Source organism: Chelonoidis abingdonii, chromosome 13 (genome assembly GCF_003597395.2).
Source record: "Chelonoidis abingdonii isolate Lonesome George chromosome 13, CheloAbing_2.0, whole genome shotgun sequence".
NCBI lineage: Eukaryota > Metazoa > Chordata > Testudines > Testudinidae > Chelonoidis > Chelonoidis abingdonii.
The window spans coordinates 2,700,052-2,715,829 of record NC_133781.1 but is presented as its reverse complement, the minus strand read 5'-3'; the positions used below and the strand labels follow the sequence as shown (position 1 = coordinate 2,715,829).

The following is a 15,778-nucleotide window of genomic DNA, read 5'->3' as shown; positions in this document are numbered from 1 at the left end:
TGGGTCTGTTTCCCCTTTGTCGGCTCTGAGGGGATGTGCCTAGAATTGGGTGAGAGAGACTGGCTTCCTCCGCACTGGGGGTTAGGGGCTCCAGATACATATTGGAGATGCTAATTCCTCCAACCCCAGAGCTTTCAAAGGCCAGAAAGGTGGAATTTGCCTGTCCATTTGTAACATCGACAGATCCCGCTTGTTAGCAGGCAGGATCGAACCTGGGAACCTCTGAAGCTAAATGCATGAGCCTCTACAGCATGAGCTAATAGCCACATGGCTCTTAGCTAAGGCTGTAACAAACTCATTAATCTCTCTAAGTGGTCACGGTGCCACTAGAGGGGACAGAACACCATACCCAGAAGGTGTGTGGGTTACACGTAGTCACACCCCCATGTGCATACAGACTCTCTGTTTCCCTTCCCTTCTTGGCACTGGCTCTATCCAGAGAGAGGTCTCTGGAGATTTAGAAGGAAGCAAAGGACTTAGCATCAAGGCCATGTCTCAGCAATCCAATTCCCCAGTGTCTGAAAGTCCAAAAGGTGCAATAGCCCTCTCACCTCACACACATACATGTGACTCCCAAAGGATCTCTGTGACTATGTTCCCATGCATGTTCCACCAGCACAAACAGTGACTGGGTCAAAATTATTAAACTTTTTATGTGGAACCATTCTCCACACATGTTATTCACCTTGATCTCATAGAATCGTAGAGGATAAGACTGGAAGGGACACTGTACTTGCATAGTCTGACCTCCAGTATAACACAAGCCATAGGACTTCTCACCTGTTTACTTTCCCCTTAAGCAGGATTTCCAATTCCCAAACCTGAAGTGATCTCCCAGCTGGAAAGGGGAGAAGAGCCATGGTTCACGGATCTCCAGGGCTCAGAGGAAAGGGGAATCCTGAGATACAGCCACGCAGGTAATGGTATTAGTTAAAACCAACTTGGAAAACATTGCTGAATGAAGGAACAGCTGGGATTCTCACAAAGTCCTTAGGTACACTCCTAATTCTGGATTGTCCCCAGTAGGTGTCATATCCACAAAATATGTCATTCATGACTTCCCATGCACCCTGACTTACACCTGACATTAACTTCCTCCCTGCTGCATGTTCAGGTGGGATATGGTGGCTCAGTTGGTTCCCTCCTTTCTCTCAACTCTGGGAAAGGACTTGGGGAAATTCAGCTCCTGAATTTTTCCATTTACCCAACAATTAATTTGGTTTATTCCCACCCCCACCTTTGCATTTCTCCATTCTGAGTTTTCTTTACTTCTCAGCACAGAGAATGATTCATCTCTGGATTTTCTCTTTATCCTAACAGATGATGGGATCAAGATTGAGCATGAAGAGGTAAATCCTCAGCTGGGAGGTCCTGAGCAAGTGGAACAGCATGGTACACTATTAGGAAGATCCAAAGGAAACATCTGTTGGAGTGTTGAGCAAGGTAAAACCTGTGAGAGTCAGTGTAGCACAGAGAAGCTGTTGGGAAACCAATCGGTGAAGAAAGTGGATAAATCCACTAATTGTGGGAGAGGTCTGAAGCACCTCAAGAACACCAGAGTCCAGAGGATCCACCTGGGAGAGAGACCAAGCACATGCAGTGAGTGTGGGAAAAGCTTCAGTAGTCATTCACACCTTCTTATACATCAAAGAATCCACACAGGAGAAAAGCCCTATAAATGCCCCCAGTGTGGGAAGAGCTTCAACCAGAGCCCAAACCTGGTTACACATCTAAGAATCCACACTGGAGAGCGACCTTATAAATGCCAGGAATGCGGGAAAAGCTTCACTGCAAACTCCACCTTTATTAAACACCAGAGAATCCACACAGGAGAAAAACCCTATAAATGCCCCGACTGTGGTAGAAGCTTCAATCAGAGCTCAGATCTTATTAGACATCAGAGACTCCATACAGGAGAGAAGCCCTTTAGCTGCCCCGACTGTGGGAAAAAATCCAGTGACAGCTCAGCCCTTATTGTACATCAGAGAATCCACACAGGAGAGAGACCCTATCGATGCCCTGTCTGTGGAAAAGGCTTCACTTGCTCTTCACACCTGATAACGCATCAGAGAACCCACACGGGAGAAAAACCATATAAATGTCCTTACTGTAGGCAAAGGTGTCGTGTAAAATCAGCCCTTATTATACACCAGAGAATCCACACAGGAGAGAGACCCTATAAGTGCCCTGACTGTGGGAAGACCTTTAGCAGTCGTTCACATCTTAATTCTCATCAGAGAATCCACAAAAGAGAAATGCCTTGTAAAAACCCTGAGTGTGGGAAAAGCTGCACAGAAAGCTCACCCCTTATTATGCATTAGGAGGAGAACTGAATAATTGCCATGACTAAAGCTAGCTAAGAACTTGTCGACACCTGAAATATATTTTGGATTATGTTTATCCACCTTAATCCGGAATAACTATTCTTAAAGCAGTACTAACACACTGCTTTGTTATGCTGGTTTAAGATCCTCCCCTTTTGAATAATTGAGTCCACACAGCGCTGCATTCTGGGCAGATGTATCATGCTACTATGTTCTGCCGCTTGGCTCCGTGTGTTCTGGTATTTTCTCCTGTTGAATTGTGGGATAGTGACCCAAAGCCACTGGAATTCTGGAACTTGGGTCAAACTAACACATTTCAGGATTACTCTCGTGTCATCCCATCATTCATCTAGCTTTTGTGAGCCAGCACCATTTTCAAGCCTCTGGCACACAGCATGAACGGAACATGTGACCCTGACAATCATTAACATGAACAGGCCGATGCACAGGTATTGGCAGTCAAGCAGCTGGGTGGGTGCCGTTGGATGCCTTGAGAGACAGCCATGGTGGTGCTGCACCAATATGAGTGACGCAAATAGAAGGGGAGGAGGACAAAAATAAGCAGTTATTTCTGCAAGACCATTTTCTGGAACATTTCCTCAGTGGATTTTCTCTGGGCTGACCAGCAAGCAGTAGTTTGTGGGACAGGATAGTCATGCAGACCAAGGATGACTAGCAATGGTGGCAGAACTTCAGAATGACAAAGGCCCCATACCTAGAATACTGTGCAGAGCTGGCCCATGAGCAGAAGTGGCATGTCACCAGTTGGAGAGTTCCCTTCAGCATAAAGTGTTGTGGTCTTCACTGTCTGGAAGCTTGCTACTCTCCCAATGGCTTCTGGGCAACAGCTCACCAGTCTGGTGTTGGTAGATCAACTGTTGGGGCTGTCATAGAATCAGAATTGTAGGACTGGAAGGGACCTCAAGAGGTCATCTAGTCCAGTCCACCTCACTCATGGCAAGTATTATCTAGCCCATTCCTGAAGGTGTTTGTCTAACCTGCTCTTAAAAAGCTCCAATGACGGCATTTCCATGTTCTACTATTCAGAGAGTGCTGCTAGGCCAGATCCTAAAACTTGGCAGTACACAGGAAGTTATTGAATAATTTGAAAGGCTGGGGCTCCTGAATTGTATTGGGGCCACTAAGGGTACCCATATGCCTATTGTTTGCCTCCCTGTACCAGATCTCAGAGTTCGTCAACAGAAAAGGATATTTGGGCACAGTGCTGCAAGGCCTGGTTGATCACTGGTGGGAAGGTTCAACCAGTATTAATGTGGGGTGGTCTGGAAAGTTCCACGATGCCAACGTTGTTCAACACTCAGGCCTTCTTTTCGACAATGAGGCCAGAACTGGTGCCAGGTGCTGCTACAGACATTCATCATGTGATTCCTCCTGTCACTCTGGGAGACCCAGCTTGCTCTCTGCTTCCCTGGCTGATTAATCCTTTTCCTGAACATTTGGAGAGGAGAAAGGAGCTCTTTAACTTACACTCTGAGTAGCTGCAGAATGACAGGGGAGTGGGCATCTGGAAAACTGAAGGGAAGGTGGAGGTTCCTTGTGACAAGGCTGGAGGCTGCTGAGCAATATCTGCTTCTTGTGCTTGTGGCGCTTGCTGCATTTTCCACAATATCTGATGTTGGCGAGAGGTGGAAGTGAAGAGACTCTGTGAATGTTATGAACAGCCAGAGAGGCTGCCTCAGCTAAATGCCACAACTGGTCAGGGACACATGGTCAGGGATGTGTTGTTCTCCTCCTTTCAGGTGAAGGGGTAGTGGGGAAAAATATATTAACTTTGTAGTAGGATTTTAATTTGCTTTATGTAGGATTTTATTGTGCTTTGTGCAGGATTTTATTGTGCTTTGTGCAAGGATTTTATGAAACTTTTCAGTTGTAAATAAATAACAAATAGCTGTAAATAAAAACCTTTGTTGAAAACAGCCCGGCACAAACTTTGAAACAATAAAACTGCGGCAGACATGCTGAAAGTACTGAGTGCACGACTTTGTGCCGATGGGGTCATAAATATGTTTGGAGATGGGGGGGAACCATTCTACGTGTCTCGTGGTGTGAGATGGCAAAGGAAAGTCCTGTCCTGTGTAGGTGGAGAAGCAAAGGAGTGTTCCCACTGCTGAGTTCTCAAGGGGCCACAGCACATGGCTAGGTTGAGGTGGTGGCTGTGAACTTTAGCCCCACTGTTCTCCAGCAGAGCTATCTACCGCTGCGTCATCTCCAGCATCTATGCCTGCATGGGCGGGTTGTCTTTGTCAGTGTGTTCTCTCAGCAGGTCCCTCTACCTCTTCCAGTCCTCGATACTATGGTGAAGGCAACTGTCCCTCCACTTTTCAGCCTTCTGCCTGTGCTGGGATGTAGCCACAAAGTCACTGAGCATGTCTTCTGTCTCTTCCCCTTGGCTTAGAGATTTCCCAGAACTTCAGCAACTGACCACTCTCTTTTCCGTAGCATCTGTGGTGTCAAGGTGTAAGGTGGGGGGTGGGGCTGATCAACAGCGCAAGTATTGTCCCAGTTATAGTCTCCATGGCAACAAAGATCAAATGTTGCTTTTTACTCCATTTCGGAATTCCATTTCCGTGGGCTTCTCAAAGTCGGGGGTGACCCTAGGGACGGTGAGACGTTTTCCACCTTCTGTAGCAGGGGTTCTCAACCTTTTTCTTTCTGAGCTCCCCTGAACATGCTATAAAAACTGCATGCCTCCCCTCCCCCCCCCCGTGCCACAACAACTGTTTTTTTGCATATAAAAGCCAGGGCCAGCATTAGGGGGCAGCAAGCAGGGAAGTTCCGCATGGCCCCATGCTACAGGGGCCCCCAGGAAGCTAAGCTGCTTAGGCTTCACCTTCAGCCCCAGATGATGGGGCTTGGGGCGGCAGGGCTTCACCTTTCTGCCCTGGGTCTCGGCGAGTCTAACTCTGGCCCTGCTTGGCAGACCCTCTGAAACCTACTTCTGGCCCCCCAGGGGCCCTCGGACCCCTGGTTGAGAACTGTTGCTCTGTAGGACCCCTATATCAATCTTGGTTGTGGGCTGGGGAGGGGAGCTGGCTGGGTGGGTGTTTGGGTGGGGGTGGCAGAGGGTGGGTTTTTAATTGCATGTGTGACTCTGTAGGAGGCCCTTAGGTTGGAAGACGATCTCCTAATGTGTGTCCCCCTAGAGGCAGAGGAGGTTGTTCAAAAAGGCAGTGTATAAACTGGGACATTCTGCTACCATGCAGTTTGCCGGGATGGTGCCCCCACACCTGGAGCAGGAGTGGAAAGGAACCACCACTGATATGGGTAACCCTGAGAAAGCTGCATTGCCTCACAACATGCATGCAAAAATAGAGCCCTCTCTTTGCCTTAAAATCTCTTGTATAGCGATTGCAGATCAGCACAAAGTGTGCTGCAAAATACACTTTTTGCAGTAATTGCTCTGTGCCCCAAGGGGTTAACCATGCTGAGGGTATGAGTCGAAATAGCCACAAATGCCTTAAAATATCTATGCATTTTTAAATGACTCTGTAGCTTAATTTGGGCAATTTACCTAATAATATGTAACGGTAGTGAGAAGCTCAAGGCATTGATCCAACTGGGAGCTAGAGTACTTTTTTCTGTGGCCTTTTCTCATTCTATATCTGCCACTACAATAAACATGACTGCCATGCAATGAGTTTTTTGTTTTGTTTTGTTTTTTCTTTTGTTTTTAACCACAAGTTAAAACATCTTGAGTACAGGGCAGGCTCAAGAGGGAGAAGGAACATTAAGCAGCCTGGGAACCGGGGTGGACACATAGCACATTTAACTGATGATAGTGGAATTTGATATTTCAGAGCAATAAATGCTTTGGAGCTTAAATTTTCTAGTGAGGATGCAGGTTTGAGTAGTGTGTTGTAGGCCTTGCCAGACCCCGAGGCATAACTAGCACTGTGAACAAAAGGCTGTGAACCAGAGTAGACCTGGCCTTGGCAAAATAGTAACACACCAGGTATTGGCTAACTAAGTAAGCACATTCCAGTGTGGTACAAGAACACAGAGTTCTCAAGTAACAATGTAAACAAATTCCCAAGAGATTGAACAGGAGGACACCGACCCCTCGTAAAATAAGAATGGGATGACAGGATAATGGATGAGGATGTTTTGTTTGAACTAGCGCACAGTGCACAGCCTACCCGTGGAACTCATTGCCAGATGATGTGAAGGCCAAGATTATAACAGGATTCAAAAAAGAACTGTCAGGCACTCCGGACACCTGATTGGCATAGCACACCACAGCCCAGAACCTCTGGGCTCAAGCGATCTGTCAGCCACAGCCTTTCAGATAGCTGGGATTACAGGCACGTGCCACCATGCAGCACTAACAACCTGTGATAAAAGCTGAGAGCCTCCTAGCTCATAACCACCCACATGGTNACTGCCATGCAATGAGTTTTTTGTTTTGTTTTGTTTTTTCTTTTGTTTTTAACCACAAGTTAAAACATCTTGAGTACAGGGCAGGCTCAAGAGGGAGAAGGAACATTAAGCAGCCTGGGAACCGGGGTGGACACATAGCACATTTAACTGATGATAGTGGAATTTGATATTTCAGAGCAATAAATGCTTTGGAGCTTAAATTTTCTAGTGAGGATGCAGGTTTGAGTAGTGTGTTGTAGGCCTTGCCAGACCCCGAGGCATAACTAGCACTGTGAACAAAAGGCTGTGAACCAGAGTAGACCTGGCCTTGGCAAAATAGTAACACACCAGGTATTGGCTAACTAAGTAAGCACATTCCAGTGTGGTACAAGAACACAGAGTTCTCAAGTAACAATGTAAACAAATTCCCAAGAGATTGAACAGGAGGACACCGACCCCTCGTAAAATAAGAATGGGATGACAGGATAATGGATGAGGATGTTTTGTTTGAACTAGCGCACAGTGCACAGCCTACCCGTGGAACTCATTGCCAGATGATGTGAAGGCCAAGATTATAACAGGATTCAAAAAAGAACTGTCAGGCACTCCGGACACCTGATTGGCATAGCACACCACAGCCCAGAACCTCTGGGCTCAAGCGATCTGTCAGCCACAGCCTTTCAGATAGCTGGGATTACAGGCACGTGCCACCGTGCAGCACTAACAACCTGTGATAAAAGCTGAGAGCCTCCTAGCTCATAACCACCCACATGGTGGCCCAGTGGTTCCCGAACCAAGTTGTTTAAATCACCCTTACAGTTGTATTACAGTGTAGCACATAACATTGACTAGAAGAGGTCCCTTCCCCAGCATTGTCAGCCTGGGTATCTGCCTGGGTTTCCAGGGCCATCTCCTGCTCTGTCTCTGCCTTGGAGTTTTGAGTGCCAAAAAAATCCTGGCTGGCTGTGACAGTCTCCTCCTATCTGGGGTCATTGGTCGCTTGGGTGCCTTTGGTGCAGTCCAGAATGTGCCAGCGCTCAGTGGTGTCCTCAGCATAAACCCAGTCCAGGTCTGCATAGTTGGAATAGGTACGACAAAAATGACTGGAAGTCTTGTTTCTGTGCCTGGTGTTTTTATAACTGCCAGAACTCCTTTCCTTTGTTGGGACACCGGGCCAAGTCCTATGAATGCCCTGTCTCCGTACGGTCTAATATCTGCTTGTAGGTCTTGGCATTCTGGTTACTTCTGATGGGACGGGACACATGCCCCTCCCCAAAGGGAAAGAAAATCTAGGACCTTGGCATGGGACCTCCCAGAGCAGGGGTGGTTGAACTACAGTCCAGGGTCCACATCTGGCCCTTCAGATGTTTTAATCTGGTCCTCAAACTCCCACTGGGGAGCAGGGTCTGGAAGGTTCCCTGCTCTGTGCTGTGGCTCCACGCAGCTCCCAGAAGCAGCAGCATGTCCCCATTCCAGCTCCTAGGCATAGGGGCAGCCAGGGGGTCCACATGCTGCCCCTGCCCCATGCGCCACCCCTGCAGCTTCCATTGGCCAGGATGGTCAATGGGAGCTGTAGGGGCAGCATGCGGAGCCCCCTGGCTGCCCCTATGTGTAAGAGCTGGAGGGGGGACATGCCGCTGCTTCAGGGAACTGCTTGAGGTAAGCGCCACCCGAAGCCTGCACCCCTGACTCGCTCCTGCATCCAACTCCCTGCCCTAGCCCTGATCCCCCTCCTGCTCTCTGAGCCCTCAGTGCCAGCCCAGAGCACCCTTCTGCACCCACAACCCCTCATTCCCAGCTCCACCTCAGAGCCCGCACCCTCAGCTGGAGCCCTCACCCCTCCTTCCACACCCCAACCTCCTGCCCCAGTCCAGAGCCCCTTCCCACTCTCTGAACTCCTAATTTCTGCCCCCTTAGAGCCCTCCTCCCTCCCCCCCACACCCCAACCCCCAATTTCATGAGCTTTCATGGCCCGCCATACAATTTCTATACTCAAATGTGGCCCTTCGGCCAAAAGGTTTGCCCCCCCCCCATCCCAGAGGCACAGGGAATGGTTGCTATAACTAGTTGGTGATTCCAGGTGTGCGAACTCCCCTGAGTTGCAATTGCAGAGGGATGTACATGGCTGCACACCAGCATTTAAATGGGGGAGGTGACATCCGGTCAAGATGAACCCAGAGCAGTACATAAACAGACAGACTGATCCAAGGGTACAGCAATGTGCTGTGACATATCAGTGGCAGGCCTGCTAGAAGCAGAATAGTTCATTTGAAATGGAGATGTGTCAACACAAACCTTATTCCAGGATAATTCATTCCAAAATACAGTTACTCTGCTTCCAAAGTCTCTATATAAATCCATGGTACGTTCACATCTTAACTACTGTGTGCAGATGTGGTTGCCCCATCTCAAAAAAGATATATTGGATTTGGAAAAGGTTCAGAAATGGGAAACAAAAATGATTAGGGGTATGGAACGGCTGCCGTATGAGGAGAGATTAACAAGACTGGGACTTTTCAGCTTGGAAAAGAGACAACTAAGGGGGGGATATGATTGAGGTCTATAAAATCATGACTGGTGTGGAGAAAGTAAATAAGGAAGTGTTATTTACTTCTCATAACACAGGACCTAGGGGTCATCCAATGAAATTAATAGGAATCAGGTTTAAAACAAACAAAGGAAGTATTTCTTCACACAATGCAGTCGGTCTGTGGAATGCTTTGCCAGAGGATGTTGTGAAGGCCAAGACTATAACAGGATTCAAAAAGGAACTAGATAAGTTCATGGAGGATAGGTCCATCAATGGCTATTAGCCAGGATGGGCAGGGATGATGTCCCTAGCTTCTGTTTGCCAGAAGCTGGGAATGGGCAACAGGGGATGGATCACTTGATGATTATCCATTCTGTTCATTCCCTCCGGGGCACCTGGCATTGGCCACTGTGGGAAGACAAGACACTGGGCTAGATGGACTATTTGTCCGACTCAGTAGGGCCATTCTTATGTTCTTATGCTTAATGTGGAATGAAATGCCACATACTTAAGAAAAAAAATATTTTGTGTGTAGACAAAAAAACTTGGGTAAAAAAAACCAGAAAAAAGCTTTCATCACAGTGGTCTCTGGAACTAAGGCAGAGGTAAGGGAAGGCAATATTGCACTGGTTCTTTCTGTGGTTTTGCAAATACCAGAGGAAGGTTTGGCCTGCATTTGTCATGCCCTGAACAATAGTGCCTCCCGCAATGACAGGGTTGCCCATGTGCTTAGCACAGACCCTTCTCATCAGCATTTCCCATTGGCAAGCATAGGCTTCTCCTCGCTTAGCTCATTGGCTTTTGTGCTCTGAATTCTAAGGATCCTCTCTCTCCTCATTTATAGTATAGACTAGGTCCTAGCCCAGGGGTGGGCAAACTATGGCCCGCAGGCCAAATCCGGCTTTGGATCCGGCCTGTGGGATTGCCCCCTGCGGAGCTGCGGGCCCTGTGCTGCTCTCAGAAGCGGCCGGCACCACGTCCCTGTGACCCACGGGCCCTTGCCTTCAGGCACCGCCTCCTGCAGCTCCAATTGGCCGGGAACAGGGAATCACAGCCGATGGGAGCTTCGGGGGAGGTACCTGGAGGCCCAGCAAGAGCAGCGCACATGGATTCCTCTGCCCTGCCCTCCCAGGGGCTGCAGCTTTTCCTGGAGCGGTGCGGGGCCGGGGACAAGGCAAGCATGCAGGAAGCCTGCCCTGGCCCCAGTGTATGCTGCTGCCACCCCAAAGCCTGAACCCCTCCTGCACCCTGCCCCCCAACTCCCTGCCCTAAGCCCCCTGCTGCACTGCGCACCCCTCCTGCACCCCAACTCCCTGCCCCGAGCCCCCTGCGGCACCCTGCACTCCTGTACACCCCAAGGTGCTACCTGGAGCCCCCTGCAGCAGCCCGCATTCCTCCTGCACCCCAACCCCTGCCCTGAGCCCCTTTCTGCACTCTGCACCGCTCCTGCACCCCAACCCCCTGTCCTCAGCCCCCTTATACACCCTGCACCCCTCCTCTGCCAAAATCCCTTGCCCTGAGCCCCTACCTGCACACTGCACTCCCTCCCAAACCCTGCACTCCCTCCCGCACCCCAGCCCCCTGCCCCGGCTCTGCATACAATTTCCCCACCTAGATGTGGGCCTCGGCCCAAAATTTTGCCCACCTCTGTCTTAGGCATTTGAATCAGGCTTTATGGGTCTCACTGTTGAGGCCACTAAGTGTCACTAAGCATTATTCTAAGTAATTTTAAAAGGTAAAGGCTATAAGAATATGGAGTTTTCCCTTAGGCCTCTCATGAGCAACAGTCCGTCCATGTTAAACTCTAATTGACTTAGCAGGCCAATAAATAAACAAAAGGCCAGGTGTCTGCAGCCTTATCTGTTGTAAGGCTGCTCAGACTGGTATGGAGCAGAAATAATGAAGGCCTGCATACTTTTTGGTCAAGGGAGGGGAGATAATGGTTTACAAAGACAAGGTCGTAATTCACGCCAGCTTTAATCAACTGTTCAATGTAATTCTACAAGGGGGGAGGAGGGGGAAGAAAGACAAAGAAGTGTGTGAGAAAATAATGCTGTAGCCGGACAGAAGAGGGAGGGGAAACGGGGGCTTGCTAGTCAGTGAGAAAAGTTCTCATGGATATAAAGGAACAGACTGCTTGTTTTAGGTGTGCTGGATTTGAGGCATGTCAAGTCTCTCAGCACCACTTTGAGATCTCAAATAAACCTTGCTGATTTCTCCCACTCGGTGTGCTTATTGGAGCTGAAGCACTCCGGGCAACGGACCACTACCACTGTTGTTCGCCTCAGCAGTCTATCTGCCCACAACATCATCACTGTTCCTGTGACTTTCTAGCCATCAAAAAATTTGGTATTGCAACACTCAGCATCACAACTTCTAAATCCCTTGGTGAATCTAGCCCTTAGTCTTTTCCTCACTGCTAAGTAAGGTAATTGTTTTGTTTTGTACAGAACCACAAATTCTGTGTTGAAAATTTGTTCACTTGTAACAGAGACAATGTGGGGAAGACTGCACAAGGAACAGTGGTGGAGTTTCTGCCTGGACAGCTTGTCTTTCAAAGGAGAATTGTAAGTATTTCAAATACTGTTTACAATGCTTTGCACCGTTTTTGGAGTTCTGTGTGCATTAAATGTGTGTTTGCCATAGAAACTGTATGGCCTAATCTACAATTGAAAGAGACCAATGAAGAAATAACTATGCCTTCCCTAAGGGCTTTACATACCACAGCCCTGAGGTTTCATGCTGTAGACTGCTTTTCCAAAAAAACCTCAACCTTTCTTTCTTTGTGTCCAAATTAAAAAGAGGGAGTTCACATTGGTAGCAAAATGTGCCAGGAGTGACCGCCCTTCGGGATTTGCTACCCCTTGCCCAGAAGGCGGGAATGGCAGAGATAGCAAATTATTACACGTATGATCGCCATCTGGCACAATTTGCTACTCCGGGAGCAGGAGATGAGATGGTAGAGTAGCAAATTTCGACATGACTATCTGTCTCGATTTGCTTCCGCTGCACTACACGATGGGACAACAGACAGTGGCAGCGAATTTTGACAGGGGGCAGCAAAAGCAAGAAGTAACAAATTGGGTCAGAAGGGGGGCAGTTTGTAAGCGCCCCCATGGCTCCTCTGCAACCAGGATGAGGCTCCCTGCGTTGGGGGGAACACAGAGAAGCTTCTCCGTGAATGTACCAGGGCCCCTTCTAGGGTGTTTGTGACAGTCGGTGAATGCGACTCTGGATGGGGAGGGAAAAAGCCCTCCTCGGCTTGGATGGAAGTAAAGAAATGCAGATCCCTGGGTGTGAGGGGGTTACACCCAGCAGGGTCGGGGTGGGCGGTGAGAGAGCAGGACTGGGGCGCGGGGGCGAAGTGGAGGAGCTGGGAGTCCGGACGCCTGGGTTCTTCTAGCCACAGGCGAGCTCCAGCTCGGAAAGTCCCGGGTCCCACAGAGAGTGTTGTTGCAGGCGGGGTTGGTGTTGAGGGGCACGGGAAGGGGCTGGATCAGCTGACGGCTGGTGGTGCTGGGAGGAAGGAAGTGGGCGATGGGAAAAGCGGAGTCAGATCTTGTGCAGCAGCTGCTGCCCCTGGATTTGAGTGCTCAGCAATCAGGGCTCTTGGAAGCCGGGGCTGAGCAGCAGCTGCTCCCACGTGGGGTCTGGGCCCGGGAGAGACCTGCCTTACAGCCCCCTCTGTGCCTAGCAGAGATGAAGACTTTCTCCAGTGGCTGGAACTAGCCCCTCAACGGGCAGCCCCAGGCTCTGCCGACATCCGGAGCTGGAGTCTGCAGGTGATGGGGGCGGGGGCGGGCCGGAAAGTGACTCTCTGTACAAAGGATCCCCGGGGAGCCTCAGATCTTGCAGCCCCTGGGAATCTGCTCCCTGGCTGTGAATGCACCTGAGGGAGGGATTGGAGCTGCCTTAACAGGAAGGGAGCCAATTTCCTTTGCTCCTCTCAGAATCTGCTTCTCGTTGCTGCCAGCTCTTGTGATTTTATTGGGAGTCTTTAGGTAATTGGTGCTTTTTCTTAAAGCCATTGGTTAGGTGAACATCTCAGCTTTCACTGAAAAAAAATGTTTCTAGCCCTCAGGTTTGACCTGAGGGGTCAGAAGGCAGAAAGCAAAACAAATTTATTATTAAACACCCCTCTCCCATGTTTATAAGCCTATCTTATTATTTGTTATTATTTATTTTATTATTATTTTTGTCCCAACTAGTGATTTTTCAAAGTTTGAGGTTGGCAGTACTGTCTGCTCCAGGAACTAAACCAGAGAGATGGCAGAGGGGTTTCAGGGAAACCATACGTATTTGATGGAGAAAGCAAGCAGAATTTTTGTTTTTTAGGAGAGAAAGAGTTGTGAGGATAACTACATTACAGATTGTGAGGTGCAGCTTGGCCTCCACTCTAGACCCCAGAGAAATACAAAAGGCCACAGACTCCTATAAATAACCATTTGAAAACTACAAGGAGTCTGATGGCACCTTAAAAACTAACAGATTTATTTGAGCATAAGCTTTTGTGGGTAAAAAGCCTCACTTCTTCTGATGCATGGAGCAAAAATTACAGAGTGAAATGAATAGGCAGCAAGGTTAAAACAAACAAAAGTCAACCTGTGGAACTCTTTGCTAGTGGATGTTATGAAGGCCAGGACTATAACAGAAAAGAACTAGATAAATTCATGGAGGATAGGTCCATCAATGACTATTAGCCAAGATGCACAGGGATGGTGTCCCTAACCTCTGTTTGCCAGAAGCTGGGAATGGGCAACAGGGGATGGATCACTTGATGATTACCTGTTCTGTTCATTCCCTCTGGGGCACCTGGCATTGGCCACTGTTAGAAGACAGGATACTGGGCTAGCTGGATTGTAGGTCTGACCCAGTATGGCCATTCTTATGTTCTTATTTCTGATGGCTGTGAGCACCCCACGATCTCACATTGCCTGGAAACTAACTTGTAAATTTCCCCCTATTCAAGGTGCTCTTCATTTCCCATTCCTTTTATGAAAGCTGAAGCCAAGCTGCCCCAAGGAGAGGTGGCTGCATTTCTGTATGTAAGGATGGAGAGCAGGAAGAAAACTGAAGAGCTGCAGGAGACTGAGGGGCCATATAAAGATGTCAGGCAGGAAGAGGCTGAGAGAGGCCTGGGGAAGTAGAGGATACAGAAGGGACACTGACTGGATAAAGGGAATCAATGCAGGAGGATAAGGTGGAGCAACATGAATGTGTGGGGGTGGAGCAGGGGAAGATTGGCAGAAAATGAGGGGTAGGATGCTGTGAAGGGAAATGGGGGGAGAGGAGACTAAGCATGGAAGGAAGCCAGTTGGGAAAGGTAGAGGGATAGGGTAGTGATAAGTGAAGAAAGTGGGGAGGGATACCATGGCAGCTCCCCCACCCCAGGGGATAGAAGCTAAGGCAGTGGTCCCCAAACTTTTCACAGTTGCACCCCCTTACTCCTGTCTGCAACCTGCCCCCCCCCCAGGGAGCTGGGACATGTCTGGGGGTGGGGGGCACAGACAGGGGTAAGGACACAGAGGCTGAGGCCACAGCTGTGGGCAGAGCTGGGGCAGTGAGCAGAGCCGTGGCTGGGGGTGAGGTTGGGACGAGGAGGAGCGGAAGCCTTAGCTGGGCCACTGTTGGGGGCTGAGGCTGGGCTGGGAGCCAGGGCTGGGGCCGGAACAGAGCTGGTGGCGGAGTGGGACTGGGTGGTGCTCCTGCCCCACCCCCTGTGTGGGCTGGCTCAGGCCCTGCTGCATCCCCCTGAATATTCCTCCATGCCCCCCTCGAGGGGCATGTCCCACAGTTTGGGGACTTGTGGGCTAAGGGATGTCCCCTGCAAACAACCACTGGGAAATTTTGAACCTGACATGCTCAAACATGCTTTGCGGGTGGGCAGCTTCCCTCCAAAGTCTCAAAAACTAGAAGGCAAATTGCCACCCCCTCCCCTGGCCTCTCCTCCAAATGATTATGGTTTAAGCCAAATTTGTGATTTTGAGGACTGACGCCTGAATGCTGAATATCCGGGGTGGGCAACATTAAAAAAGGTCTTGGCCTCATCCCTCCTGGGCCACACGTCCAGGTCACATTCTGATCTCAGTTAAATTCTGGTGTCAGTCCAGATTCATGGCAAGGAAGGACAGAGGCTGACTCCACATCTGGAGGAGATGAGATGAGATCTGTGTCCGTTCGGAGGTGGGGAAGAGGAAGGAGGCTATTGCATTTGCTTTTGCCACTGGAGGGCTCTGGTTATTATACAGGGAGGAGAGACGCAGGTTTTCTGGGGTCTTTACTTCCTGGGTCAGATACTGAGATGCTGCTGCTGGATTCTGCTCCATTTCTGGTCATCCAGGAGCCCAGGCTGAGCCACTGTTGCTCCCCAGTGAGATCTGTTTGGGGAGAGACCTGCATTAACCTCCCTCTCTGCCCAGCCAGGGGGGACTTTCTGTGGTGGCTGTAACCAGCCCCTGAGGGAGGCCCAGGCTCTGCTGACACCAGCCCCTGAGCCGGACCCTGCAGGTGAGGAGAGAGACCCAGGGAAAGGGCTGGAGCTGGGCAG

At 49.5% G+C, this 15,778-nt stretch overlaps 1 protein-coding gene across 1 annotated transcript in view; it reads left to right on the top strand.

The window, feature by feature from the left end:
- The window catches only part of LOC116824951 (uncharacterized), a 40,293-nt gene that overhangs the window by 12,145 nt on the left and 12,370 nt on the right, over positions 1–15,778 (top strand). Inside the window, exons 4-5 of the mRNA XM_075072054.1 lie at positions 801–917; positions 1,321–2,098. Coding sequence (XP_074928155.1) covers positions 801–917; positions 1,321–2,098 — 895 coding nt within the window. The remainder of the gene's footprint in view (positions 1–800; positions 918–1,320; positions 2,099–15,778) is intronic.